The 14,232-nt window shown below is 43.9% G+C and overlaps 2 protein-coding genes across 8 annotated transcripts in view; one reads left to right on the forward strand and one right to left on the reverse strand.

Annotated features, from left to right (window-relative positions):
• The window catches only part of LOC132402257 (cytochrome P450 2C39-like), a 120,161-nt gene that overhangs the window by 84,629 nt on the left and 21,300 nt on the right, over positions 1 to 14,232 (forward strand). For 4 of the 6 annotated variants that reach the window (XM_059985052.1, XM_059985051.1, XM_059985053.1 and 1 more), the window contains exons 4-5: positions 5,069 to 5,218; positions 6,336 to 6,496. In XM_059985052.1, the coding sequence (XP_059841035.1) occupies positions 5,069 to 5,218; positions 6,336 to 6,496 (311 nt within the window). Of the gene's footprint in view, positions 1 to 5,068; positions 5,219 to 6,335; positions 6,497 to 14,232 lie in introns of those variants that run through there. The other 2 variants (XR_009514862.1, XR_009514863.1) reach the window with 1 other exon arrangement.
• LOC132402262 (cytochrome P450 2C23-like) overlaps positions 1 to 14,232 on the reverse strand; it is a 219,312-nt gene that overhangs the window by 66,289 nt on the left and 138,791 nt on the right. The gene's annotated exons all lie outside the window — the stretch shown is intronic.

The raw sequence follows: 14,232 nt of genomic DNA on the forward strand, positions 1-14,232 counted from the left end.
GGAACAGGTGGTGGTTGGTCGTAGGAGCAGCTGGTGCATTCACAAGTCCTGGTTATGCAACCACTGACACCAGGCAGACAATGTCTGAAAAATATTGATCATGGCTGGGTTCACCAATCTTGTAAAGACGCTGCCCAAAAGTAGGCAATGACAACCAGTTCTGCAGAAGAATCTGCCAAGAACAATTACTGCGAAGGGACCATGATTGCCTATATCATATAACATGTCACATAATGAAGATGTTGATGAAGGAATACTGATATACTGTATATCCAAGCATCTGTGCAATGAATGGAAGGACACTAGGGAGTGTGGTGGAATAGAAGGACCTCAGATTCAGATTCATCACGTGAACATTGAAACATACTGTGAAATGTGTAATTGGTGCGAACAGCCAATACACCCAAGGATGAGCTGGGGCAGTCTGCAAGTGTTGCCACACATTCCGACACTAACATGTCCGCAATGTTCCACAGGACAACAAAACTAGACACCAGCAAAATGTGCCCTAGGAGTGCAAAGAGTCCTGATAAAGAGTCTTGGCACAAAATGTCCACTATTTATTCCTTTCCATAGATTTCCATAGATGCTGCCTGACCTGCTGATTTCCCTCAGCATAGTGTGTGTGTGTGTGTGTGTGTGTGTGTGTGTGTGTGTGTGTGTGTGTGTGTGTGTGTGTGTGTGTGTGTGTGTGTGTGTGTGTGTGTGTGTGTGTGCGTGTGTTGCTCTGGTTTTCCAGGTTTGCAAATTCTCTCGTGTCTAGGAATACAAGTACATAGTTCATTGAAAGCTGCATCAAAGGTGGACAAGGTAGTCAAGAAAGTTCAAATTTAAATCGATTCTGGAGAAGATGTTGCCAACCTGTAGTGACTGAGGTCTGTAAGTGAGGAAATCGAGGATCCACTTGGAGGAGTTTCTTCACCAACATCTGATGGTATTTGTAATAGTTGAGTATCTACATGAAGTGCTGCCACAGAGACAAAGATCAAAGTACATACATGTCACCATATACAACCTTCAATTTCATTTTCTTGTGGCATGCTCAATAAAAAATCTATAGAATAATAACCATAACAGAACCAGCGAAAGACTGCACCAACTTGGGTGATCAACCAGAGTACAGAAGACAGCAATCTGTGCCAATTCAGAAATAAAGAAATTATACAACAAATAAATAAGAAATAAATATTGTGAGCATGAAATGAAGATTGCTTGATAGTGAGTCCATTGGTTGTAGAAACATTTTAGTGATAGGGCAAGTGAAGTTGAGTGAAGTTGTTCCCCTTGGTACAAACGCCTGATGGTTGAACGATAATAACTGTTCCTGAACTTGGCGATGTGAGTACAGAAGCTCACACACTAGCCTTTATTAGTCAGGTCATTGAGTATTGGAGTTGGGATATTGTAAAGGGGGTTGATCAGACCCATAACACCCAAACAATTCGAATGTCCAGGAAATGGGGTAATAAACACACAAGCACAATGAAGTAACTTAAACCTTATATTATCATAAAATAGAAGGCACAAATATACTAGAGTTTATAATAAGTAATAAGTCATGAAGATTCCATGAAGATTTCAGTGCTCATGATTCTTAGTCACCACTTATTGTCACTGTTGTTGGGGGAAACCAAATTGCAACTTGTGAAATCAACCTGGGTCCTCAACACCAATTGCAACTTCCTTGGTCTAGCTGAAGTCCCACAAACTGAGGGTAAGGTCTCCTAATAAATAAAGAGAGACATATAGAGATAGGCAAACTCTTCAATTGTTTATTCTCATGCCACTAAATCACATGGTTTTGAAAGGAGTTACACAAGCTTTGAGACACAGAGACAAATGACTTCTTTGGTCTTTTGTTCCCATGTGTTAGTACCTGAGGCCAGGAAAGAATCCAGCCACTATCAGCAAACATTTGACATTAACAAACCTACAGCATTTAACTTGTGCAGACACTTTATATGCTGCAAGCTCTCAAGGAGTTGAAGTGTCACTTGGAACTGTTTAGATTTTCATCCAGTATTTAATAAAATTTGAAGCAACACAGATATTATATCACAGGTGTATAAGTTGTTAGGGCCGTCACACTTGGAGGACAGTTTACAGTTTTGGTCACCTTGTTATAGGAAAGACATGTTTCAACTGGAAAGAGTGTAGAGAATTGTTATGGGATATGGCCAGGACTAGAGGGGGTGAGTATGGGGAGAGAGTAACCCGTCTAGGCTTTGTTCTTTGGAAGACTGGTGAATGAGAGGAGACCCTATGGAACGGAGAACAAAATGTTCAAAATATCAAAACCTCAAAGCCCCCCCTTCCCTCACATGCATTAGCAAAAGTATCAACCCCACAGCACTCACCTCACCAGCAACAGGCTTTAGCTGGTTGAAGCTGTGACAATGTTAAATCTTCAGCTACTGTCCATTTTAAATATATTGTTTATAACTGCAAGATCCTGTTGGACATTACAAACTTAAAGTGGCGCACGTCTGCCCCATCAGTGAGTTGATGGTTGGTGGAGAAACTGAAGGAGCTGGACTTGCTGCAGATTGTGATACTGCTTGCATCAGAGAGGCTTTGGAGGAGTTGGTGAGTGAAGGAGGTGTGCAGTGATCGCAAGACCCTTTCGGACATTGTTAATGTGAAATGCTGCAAGTCCGATTCACTGATTTACTGGGAGACAGCAGGGGCAGACGGCAGAGCAGCCGCATGGCCTCGGTCATAGTGAGGACTAGGCCTCAAGCCGCGGTGTCACCTGCTTTACAGCTGCTCGCAGAGAGGCGTTGAGCTGGTGGGGGAGAGGGGGGCAGTTTGGAGAGGTTACCGGGCTGGGTCAGTGTTGCCCCCCCAGTGTTCAATTCCAGTTTTAGGTATTGATTTATTGAGATTACAGTGTGGAATGGGCCCTTCCAGACTTTGAGCTGAGCCACCAGCAATCCCCGAGTTAATCACGGGACAATTTACTCTGACCAATTTACCTATCTACAGGTACATCTTTGGACTGAAGAAGGAAACCAGAGAACCCAGAGGAAACCCACACAGTCACAGAGAGAACGTACAAACTCCTTACAGGCAGTGGCAGGAATTCAATCTAGAGTGCCTCTATTGTAAATTGTCGTGTTAACCATTATGCTACTGTGCTGTCCCATAATTAGACCATGAGGCATGGGAGCAGAATTGGATCATTTGGCTCAACAAGTCTGCTCCACCATTCCATCATGGCTGATTTATTATCCCTCTCAACTACATTCTCCTGCCTTCTCTCCATGGCCTTTGACTAATCGGCCTCCACTTTAAATATACCCAAGAACCTGGCATCCTCAGCCACCTGTGGCAACAAATTCCACAGATTCACCACGCTCTGGCTAAAGAAAATCCTTCTCATCTCAGTTCTAAATGGATGTCTCACTATCCTGAGGCTTCATCTTTGGTCCTGGACTCTCCAACCACAGGAATCATCCTATCCACATCCACGCTGACTTGGCCTTTCAATATTCAACAGGTTTCAATGAGATTCCCCCTTCATTCTTCTAAACTCCAATGAGTACAGGCCCAGACCCACTTAATGCTGCTCAAACCCTTTCATTCCTGCTTCCTTGGGTAGGCAACTTGCTGAGTCAGCACGGATAAAATGGGCTTCCGATCTGTATAACCCTAGGATAATCCCAGGATTTAGAATGGGGAAATCAGCTCCAATTTATTTAGTGGAGTTGGATCACCTTACAAAACTATCAATGCATTAAATCCTTGATACAATCTCCATTCCCATTAATGATTCTAACAGGATCAGAATCAGGTTTAATGTCACTAATGTACGCTGTGAAATTTGTTATTTTGTGACAGCAGGAGTCACAGTGTGGGCAATTATGAAACTGACCTTAAACTTACTCATGACATTTCCTCCAGTGACCCAGCTTTACATTCTACCAAACTGGAGTCTATCTGATGAGACAACCGCATCATATCCAAAACTCACCCAATATAGGTAACATCCTCTACATGTCAACAATATTTGGTAGGTTTCAATGAGACCATAAGTCTTAAGAGTAGAATCAGGTCATTCAGGCCATCGAGTCTGCTCTGTCATTCTGTAATAACAGATTTATTATCCCTCTGAAGCCCATTCTCCTGCCTTCTCGCCATAACCTTTGGTGCCCTGACTAATCAAGAATCTATTAACCTCTGCTTTAGAACATAGAATGTTTTTGACAAGAACAGGCTGTCTGTCCCAACAAAGCTTCCCAAGTTCCTATTCACATAGTGTGCTGAAATAACTATCCAGTTTAGATTTGGAAGTATCTCAGGTACGACTCTCAACTACTACTAGGTAGTTTGTTCCATGTGCCACAACTCGCTGTGTAAATAAGTGCTTCATGATGTTTGTCTGAAATCTCTCTTTAACCAGTCTCCACAAATTACCCTGTGTCCTCATTGATGGATTCATTCTGAAATGGCAGCTGGACTGCCGTCCACCTTATTTATACCCTAAAAGATATTGAACACTTCTGTCACACCCCCTCTCATTCTATGTCTACTAAGACGGAAAAGATTTAATTCTTTCAATCTTCCTGAATAGCTCATACCCTGCAGAGCTGGAAAGAGTCTCATTGTCCTTCTCTGATCTATCTCCAGTGCCTCTAGATTCCTCACAAAATATGGAGACCAAAACTGTATACAGCACTCAAGGTGCGGCCTCACAAACACATTATACAGCTTAATGAGAACATCTCTAAATGCAAACTCCACTGAGTGCATTGTATCGGCCAACAATCTATTAGCAATTCCTAATTGCTTCTGTGCATTGTCCAGATGCTGATCATGATGAGTCTGCCAGAACGTCCAAAACATTCTCATACAGTGCACTTTTTAACTCAAGAACCCCCATTGTATGTTTTTATCTGATATTTCCACTTCCTACCTAGAAGAATGAGCTCTGGGATGAGCTGCCTAGAACATCCCAGCAGTTGTAAGGAAGGGTAAAGAATAAATTGGGAAACTGGTTAAGAATACTTGCCCTCAGCCAATAGACAACCCCTTCCAAAGGGACATTAACCTGAGATCTCTCTTGCAGGAGTTGGTTTCAGCAGTGGCGAGAGATGGAAGCAGCTTCGGAGATTCACTCTCAGCACCTTGAGGAATTTTGGAATGGGGAAAAAGAGCGGTGAGGAGAGGATTCAGGAGGAAGCCCAGTTCCTGGTCACAAGCTTCAGGGATAAGAAAGGTTTGTCACTACAACACTAGAGGAACTGCGTTTTCCCCATTTTCCTTCATGCTCTGACTAATCAAGAATCTATTCACCTTTGTCTTAAATATACTCAATTACCTGGCCTCCACAGCCCCTGTGGCAATGAATTCCACACACTCACGATTCTAAAAACATTCCTTCTCCTCTCCATTCTAACAGGATGTCCCTGCATTCTGAGGTTGTGTCCTCTGGTCACAGACTCTCGCCCCCACCCCCCACGACAGGAAACATCCTCTCCTCATCTACTCTCTCGAGGCTTTTCAACATTCCATAGGTTTCAATGAGGTCGCCCCCATTCTTCTGAATTCCAGTGAGTACAGTCTCGGAGGCAGTAAACGGTTTTCATACGATAGGACCCTCTTCAATGTCTACATATGCTTTCATAGGAAAATGGCCCCAAACTGCTGACAGTACTCAAAATGAGGCCTCACCAGAGCTGTATCAAATAACTAATTGAGTTCTTTTGAACAGAGATGTATTTAATATCTATAACACCACACACAAAATGCTGGAAGAACTCAGCAGGTGAGGCAGCATCAATGGAGAGGAATAACCAGTCGATGTTTCTGGCTGAAACCGCTCACCAGGACTGGAAAGGAAGGGGGAGATGCAAGAATAAGAAGATGTTGAAGATTATTCTCCACTCTGTCTTCCTCCATCTTCCCTTCAACCTGCCTCTCACCTCTCCCTAGTGCCCCCCCTCCCTTCTTCCTATGGTCCACTCTGCTCCTTACAGATTACTTCTTCACCAGTGCTTGGTTCTTATTTCAACTTTCCCACCGCCTCCCAGCTGGCTTCGCCTATCACCTTCTAGCTTGTCCACCTTCCCCTCCCCACAGCTCCTTATTCTGGCTTTTCCCTCTTCCTTTCCAGTCCTGATGAAGGGCTTTTGACCCAAAATCTCGACTGATTATTCATTTGCATAGCTGCTACCTGATCTGCTGAGCTCCTCCAGCATTTTTGTATGTGTTGCTCTGGATTTCCAGGATCTGCAGAATCTCTTGTGTTTAATGTCCAAAAAGCATTTAGACTTGCCCCAAAATTTCATGTTAATGCCCTATGATTTTCTAAGTGGCCTCTTTAATTCGACCAGATGAACCTTTCATCCCAAACTTTCTCCTGCGATGTGCAATGTCAAACAACATCTGTTCCATCACCTTTGGAAAACGATGTGACTATGAAGATAAACAATTTCTCTGGCTGACGGAGATAGTTGCAGAAATTGCCCGCAGTTTGTGTAGCCCTTCGATACAGGTATGTCTCTTTACAGTGGATTGTGAGTTACTGAAGTTAAAAGCAAACATACTTTCATTGTAGATTCAGATGGTCAATGTGTCAGTGAAACTGAGAGATTCAGGATCAACATTAATTATTTATCAGGAAGATAGAGGGAGTGCATTTAAATTCAAACAACACTCACAAAATGCTGGAGGAACTCAGTAGGTCGGGCAGCATCTATGGAAATGAATAAAGAGATGATGCTTTGGGCCAAGACCCTTCTTCAGGGCTGGAAAGGAAGGGGAATGTCGCCAGAATGAGAAGGTGGGGAGAAGGGAAGGAGGATAGCTGGAAGGTAATGGATGAAGCCCCATGGGTGGGAAAGATAAAGGGCTGGAGAGGAAGGTGAACCATAGGAGAAAGGGAAGGGGGAGGGGAGACAGGGGGGTGATGGGCAGGTGAGGAGGCCAGTGCAGGGAACAAAAGAGAGGAGGGTCAGAGGGGGAGGGAAAGAACATCTTACCGGAAGGAGAAATTGATATTCATGTCATCGGGTTGGAAACTACCCAGACAGAACATCAGGTGTAGCTCCTCCGCCTTGAGATGGTCTCTTCTTGGCACAAGAGGTCACCATGAACCAATGTGTCAGAATGAACAGGAATTTCAATATTTGGCCATCAGGAAGTTTCACTTTTGGCAGATGGAGCGGAGGTGCTCAGTGAAGCAGTCCCCCAATTTACAACGGGTCTCACCAATGTAATATTTTTGCAATATACTTTGTAACATGATGCAATATTTTTGCAGTTTTGACTTCAGATCAATCTTGGATGGTTATTAATCATGTTGTTGCTCCCAGACTATTGTATTTGAAGAGGCATTATATGATTAGGAATAGTCAGCATGGCTTTGTCAAAAGCAGGTCGTGCCTTACGAGCCTGATTGAATTTTTTGAGGATGTGACTAAACACATTGATGAAGGTAGAGCAGTGGATGTAGTGTATATGGATTTCAGCAAGGCATTGGAATAGGTACCCCATGCAAGGCTTATTGAGAAAGTAAGGAGGCATGGGATCCAAGGGGACATTGCTTTGTGGATCCAGAACTGGCTTGCCCACAGAAGGCAAAGAATGGTTTAGAGGGTCATATTCTGCATGGAGGTTGGTGACCAGTGGTGTGCCTCAAGGATCTGTTCTGGGACCCCTTCATGATTTTTATAAATGACCTGGTTGAGGATGTGGAGGGGTGGGTTAGTAAGGACTGTCAGAGGTTACAGTAGGACAGCGATAGAATGCAAAATTGGGCTGAGAAGTGGCAGATAGAGTTCAACCGAGAGAAGTGGGAGGTGGTTCATTTTGTTTTCAAATACAGTACAGGTCCACAATCCCTTACCCAAAATCCTTGGGGCCAGTTGTATTTCGGAATTCAGAACTTTTCGGATTTCAGAAAATTGGTAATTATATTGATAATTAACCTGTCTCCTTGTGGGTGGACTTTAGGACCTGGGGGAGTTCCTGAACTATGCACATCCTCCCATATACTTCAAATCATCTCTAGATTTCTTATAATACATAATACAATGTAAATGCTATGTAAATAGTTGTTATACTGTATTATTTAGTGAATAATGACAAGAAAAAAAGTCTGTACATACTGTCACGTACCCCGTGACCAGGCTACCAAACCAGCAGAAATGAAATGATATGTTGGAGTCTGGTGGTACTGTAACTAAAAGTGTTTATTAGTAAACTAAGTAATACTGTACAATAAAATGCAAATATACATATAAAACAGGTTAGCAATGATATATACAGACGTGTGGAAATATAAATCTAAACCAAGCTCTATCAAAGTCTAATGGTAAATGAATAGTCTTAAGATGATGCAGAGTTCAGTTCAGTTCAGTGTAAGTCGAGGTAGTTGCTGTTGTACCATTGGAGGGAGGGAGGGAGGGAGGGAGGGGGAGAGAGAGAGAGAGAGAGAGAGAGAGAGAGAGAGAGAGAGAGAGAGAGAGAGAGAGGGAGAGAGTGAGTGAGATGGGAGCAGCTGCAGCAGGCAAACCTTCCGTTGTCTTCTTGTGCTGTTGTGGTCACTGACTGTGACCCCTCTGTTCCCGGCCAGACTGTTCTTCAGTGATGAACTTGTCACCCAGGCGAGGGTGGACACACACACACAAACCCCCACCGGCCTGCCTTCACACACTGTGAGCCTCTGATCGATTCCCTCGAATCGATCCTCCAAGCCCCCACCTTCCTGTGGGTGCACAACACTCGTTCAGTGTCCAGTGGCATGTCTGCCCGTGTCTCAGCAGACCTGCTTTTTTATCTCCCCTGCCGGGGTACCAGCCATCCATCAACTGACCATGTCCATCAAACTGGGCCACTCCTTGCTGTCGCAGCAAGAATGTTACTGAGCAAAAAAGTGTCCTTGTAGTGAAGGTAAACAATCAGTGAAGAAGCCGTAATACTAAATCTTCCATGGAGCCATAACTTTAAATCTTTGTCTCTCTCTCTCACATCAACAGCAGGATGCCTCCCCCCTCTTTATCTCTCTCTCTCTCTCTCTCATTAGCAGCATAGTTCACAGGGGGGGTTAACTCTGGACCCCATCTCCATCTGGTTTTCTCATCAAACATAACAATGCTCAAACAACGAGTGCTGGAGTACGAACTTCTGGGTTTTTCTGATCTGCACACTTTTACAAGTACTATTACAGTTTATTTATGCAGTAACATACTGATAAATGAAATAGTGGGATAATTATAGACCATAAATACACTACTACATTTTATTTCCAACAAAAATATTCAATAAAACATAAAAATATACAGCTTCAAATGAACTGAATCAAAGACATGGTAAATGACTTTTTGGAATTAATGTAGAACATAAATACTCTAGGACATATACAGGTTTAGACTAAGCTAAATTCATACAGGTACCTCTAGTTAAGTTGCATTACATCTGGCAAACAAAGCTAAATATTCTACAGGTAACTGATGGGCCAGGAACAGGATTCTCAAGTTATGACGCAGCACTGAAACAGACAGCGTTTTTAAAAACATCAAGTGTCATCTGTCTCATTAACATAGGTTTATGTCGAAGCAATCTCTCTTTAACTAGGTAAACTGTCATAATCTCTTGCTCACTGATAATGCATGTTGTTCAAGACCAGCAATTAACTGATCACACATTTTCACCATATCGTCAACAGTGAACCCAAAATATCAGTAAACAGCAAATGCACGTGTAACCAGTACGAGCGCTGAGCCACAACTGATGTCTGGCGGCCTCTGCTAGTGCTGCCACATCTCACTTGAGTGACATCAGCTGTTGGCACGCCAAACAAGCCTTGTTACAACATGCTCCACACTTAACGAAAAATCTTTGGTTTTCGGAGCTTTTCATATTTCAGAATTTCAGATAAGGGATTGTGGACCTGTATTATAGTATTAATACTGTGATACTGTAGCGGTGTGCTACACGCAGCGCTAAAATTATGACACGGAGTCGGTAACTGCAGTCGAAGGAAAAAAAACTTTATTCGAAAACTTCAGCCTCACTTTTAAGCCTCTGTCAACCGGCCCCCCATGGCGTAGAGGCTCCAAAGCTCTGTGCTCGCAAACCCCCGTAGGCTATCTAATTGTGAGTCGGTTCGGATACGCTAGGAAATGGGGCGCCACAATACTATAATATAGTATTAATGGTAAGACTCTTGGCAGTGTGGAGGATCAGAGGGATCTTGTGGTCTGAGTCCGCAGGACACTCAAAGCTGCTGCACAAGTTGACTCCGTGGTTAAGAAGGCATACGGTGCATTGGCCTTCATCAATCATGGGATTGAGTTTAAGAGCCAAGAGGTAATGTTGCAGCTATACAGGACCCTGGTCAGGCCCCACTTGGAGTACTGTGCTCAGTTCTGGTCACCTCACTGTAGGAAGGATGTGGAAGCCATAGAAAGGCTGCAGAGATTTACAAGGATGTTGCCTGGATTGGGGAGCATGCCTTATGAGAATAGGTTGAATTACCTCAGCTTTTTCTCCCTTGAGCGACGGAGAATGAGAGGTGACCTGATAGAGGTGTATAAGATGATGAGAGGCATTGATCATGTGGATAGTCAGAGGCTTTTTCCCAGGGCTGAAATGACAAACATGAGAGGGCACAGTTCTAAGGTGCTTGGATGTAGGTGCAGAGCAGATGTCAGGGGTAAGTTTTTTTTTACACAGAGAGTGGTGAGTGTGTGGAATGGGCTGCCAGCAATGGTGGTGCAGGCAAACACAATGAGTTCTTTTCAGAGACTCCTGGATAGGCACTTGGAGCTTAGAAAAACAGAGGGCTATGAATAAGCCTATGTAATTTCTAAGTAAGTACATCTTTGGTAAAGCATTGTGGGTTGAAGGGCCTGTATTGTGCTGTAGGTTTTCTATGTTTCTATATTTTAACAATACACAAGTCTACTCGTCTCTCAGTCCGCCGACTGTGAAAATGCTCATTGAAGATTCAGATTCATTTGTTTATCACCTGTACAATGAAACATACAGTGAAATGCATCATTTGTGTTAAAAACTACACAACATAAGGATGTGCTGGGGAAAGCCTGCAGTTTTCATCAACTCTCCGGTCCCAGCATAGCATGCCCACAGTCTTCAGCAGAACAGCTCAACATGCCAGCCGCCTTTCCACCCTCCCACCCACTCTCACAAACAGGTCTCCAACCTCAGGTCGGCCTCCGACCGGCAGTCCTTGGCCCTGGACTCTCAGACTTGCAGATATTAGGCCTCCACAACCTCTAGTCCCTTGTGTGGACTCACTGATGTCAGACCTCCGACTACCGGACATACTGACCCAGGGACTGATTGCTGGATTTGACCTCCAACTTTGACATCTGGGTATTGACCCCAGGACTTGCCATTTGCAGGACCTTGACCTCTGGGCCTCAAACTCTGAACTTGCACTGACCATCAACCTCCCAGGACACACCGAGCTGGTGGGTAACCCACACTCACCCTCGGGATCGTCAACCTCAGTCATTCACTATGGGGGTAGCAGAAAGACGTTTCCCAGAGCAAATCACTGGGCAGTGTGGTCGAAGCCTGGAGCATTTCGCTAAAGTGGGGCGCGTCCTAATACAAGGAAACCCACACAGACACAGGGAGAACTTACAAACTCCTTACAGACAGTGGCAGGGTGTTTAAGATCCAGACCAATAGGTGATATATTTCTGATAAACCATGATGTACTTTAGTCTGTTGCGGTAGCATAATCGTTAGCATAGTGCTTCACAGTGCCAACAACCTGGGTTCAATTCCCACTTCTGCCTGTAAGGAGCTTGTACGTTCTCCCTGTTACTGTGCGGTTTCCCTCTGAGTGCTCCGGTTTCCTCCCACATTCCAAAGGTGTAGAGTTTAGGGTTAGTGAGTTGTTGACATGCTTAGTTGGCACCAGAAACATTGTGACACTCGCGGGCTGCCCCAGCACATCCTAGGACTGTGTTGATCACTGACACAAACAACGTATTTCACTGTATGGTTTGATGTATGTGTGACGTGAAGCTAATTTAATCAAACTTCAAAGTAAATTTATTATCAAAGTACATATATGTCACCATGTACAACCCTGAGATCCATTTTCTTGTGGGCATACTTAACAAATCTATACAGTAATAACTATCCCAGAATTTGAATCAGAATCGTATTTAATATCACCAACATATGTTGTTAATTTTGTTAACTTTATGGTGGCAGTACGTAGCAATACATAGTAAATATAGAGAACAAAACTGAGTTACTTTTGTAATATATGCTTATTAAATGGTTAAGTTAAAATAAGTAGTGCAAAAACAGTAGTGAGGGAGTGTTCAAGGGTTCAGTGTCCATTCAGAAATCAGATGGCAGAGGGGAAGAAGCTGTTCCTGAATCGCTGAGTGTGCACCTTCAGGCATCTGTACCTCCTTCCTGATGGTAACAGCGTGAAAAGTGCATGTCCTGGATGGTGGGGATCCTTAATGATAAACACTGCCTTCCTATGGGACCATTCCTTGAAGATGTCTTGTTTACTGCGAAGACTGGTACCCTTGATGGAGCTGTTTTAGTTGACAAGCTATGTCTCGTCAAAACCCTAATGAAATATAGCCACTGTCCTGCCTTCTTTATAGCTGCATCAATATGTTGCTTCCAGGTTTGGTCCTCAGAGATATTGACACCCAAATTGCTCAATGTCTCCATTTCTGACCACACTGAGCACTGATTTGTGTTCCCTTGTCTTACCCTTCCTGAGGTCCACAATCAGCTCTCTGAGTGCAAGGTTGTTGCTGTGACACCACTCCACTAATGGGTATGTCTCGCTCCTGTATGCCCTTTCGTCACCATCTGAAATTCTGCCAAAAATGATTGTATCATCAGCAAATTTATAGACGCCTAGCCACACAGTCATGGGTGTAGAGAGAATAGATCAGCGGACTAACCTATGGAGCGCCAGTGTTAATTGGCAGCGAGGTGGAGACATTCTTTCCAATCCACACAGATTGTGATCTTCTGGTTAGGTAGTCGAGGATCCAGTTGCAGAGGGAGGTACAGAGTGCTGTAGCTTTTCGATCAGGACTGTAGGAATGATGGTGTTAACACTGAACTATAATCAATAAACTGCATCCAGACAACGGTATTTGCATCACCCAGGTGATCCAAGACTGCGTGGAGAGCCGCTGAGATCACTTCTGCTGTAGACGTATTCTGGCGATAGGCAGATTGCAGAGGTTCAAGGTCCTTTCTGAGACAGGTGTTGATTCTAGCCATCACCGACCTCTCAAATCATTTCATCACGATGGATGTGAACGCTACTTCACGATAGTCATTGAGGCAGCTCATGCTATCCCTTCTTGGGCACTGGTATAATTGTTGCCCTTTTGAAGCAGGTGGGAACTTCTGGCTATAACAGTGAGGGATTAAAAATGTCATTGAATACTCCCACCAGTTGGTTGGCACTGATTTTCAGAGCCTTACCAGGTAGTCCATAATGCCCTGCTGCTTTGCACCCTCTTGGAAGCCAGCCTGACGTTGCCCTCTGACACCGAGGTCGCAGGGTCATCAGATGCTGCAGGGACCCTCATAGCTATGGCTTTATTCTCTCTTTTAAGGAAGGTATAAATGGTGTTGAGCTCATCTGGTAGTGAAGCATCGCTGCCATTCATGATGTTGGGTTTTGCTTTGTCGGAAGTAGTGGCCTGCAAACCCTGCCAGAGTTGACATGGATCTGATTTTGCCTCAAACTTCTCTTGGATTGTTTCTTGGCTCTTGAAATGGCCCTCTGCAAGTTATGTCTGGTTTTCTAATACAGAGCTGGATTGCCAGACCTGAATCGGGATTGTCACAAATCTAGACCTCAGCAGAACCTGAATCTCCTTGTTCATCCACAGCTTTTGTTTTGGGAACGTACAGTAAGTTTTTGTCGGCACACACTCATCTACATGGGTTTTAATGAAATCGGTGACAACTGTGGCATGCTCATCCAGGTATGAAAGTAGCTCCCTGAACACAGTCCAGTCCACTGATTCAGAGCACTCCTGTGCCTCCCTGGTCCATACCTTCTGGGTTCTCACTACTGGTGCTGCAGTCTTCAGTCTTTGCTTATACTCAGGGAGTAGAAGTATAGCCAGGTGATCAGACTTACCGAAGTGTAGTCCCAGAATCAATGAAAGACCATCATATAAGGTGTTCAACCAATTGTAGAGGACAACAAAATGAGCAAATGCAAAAGAAGAAACAAAAATAATAAATAAATAA

The sequence above is a fragment of the Hypanus sabinus genome, chromosome 11, assembly GCF_030144855.1.
Source record: "Hypanus sabinus isolate sHypSab1 chromosome 11, sHypSab1.hap1, whole genome shotgun sequence".
NCBI classification, from domain to species: Eukaryota; Metazoa; Chordata; class Chondrichthyes; order Myliobatiformes; family Dasyatidae; genus Hypanus; species Hypanus sabinus.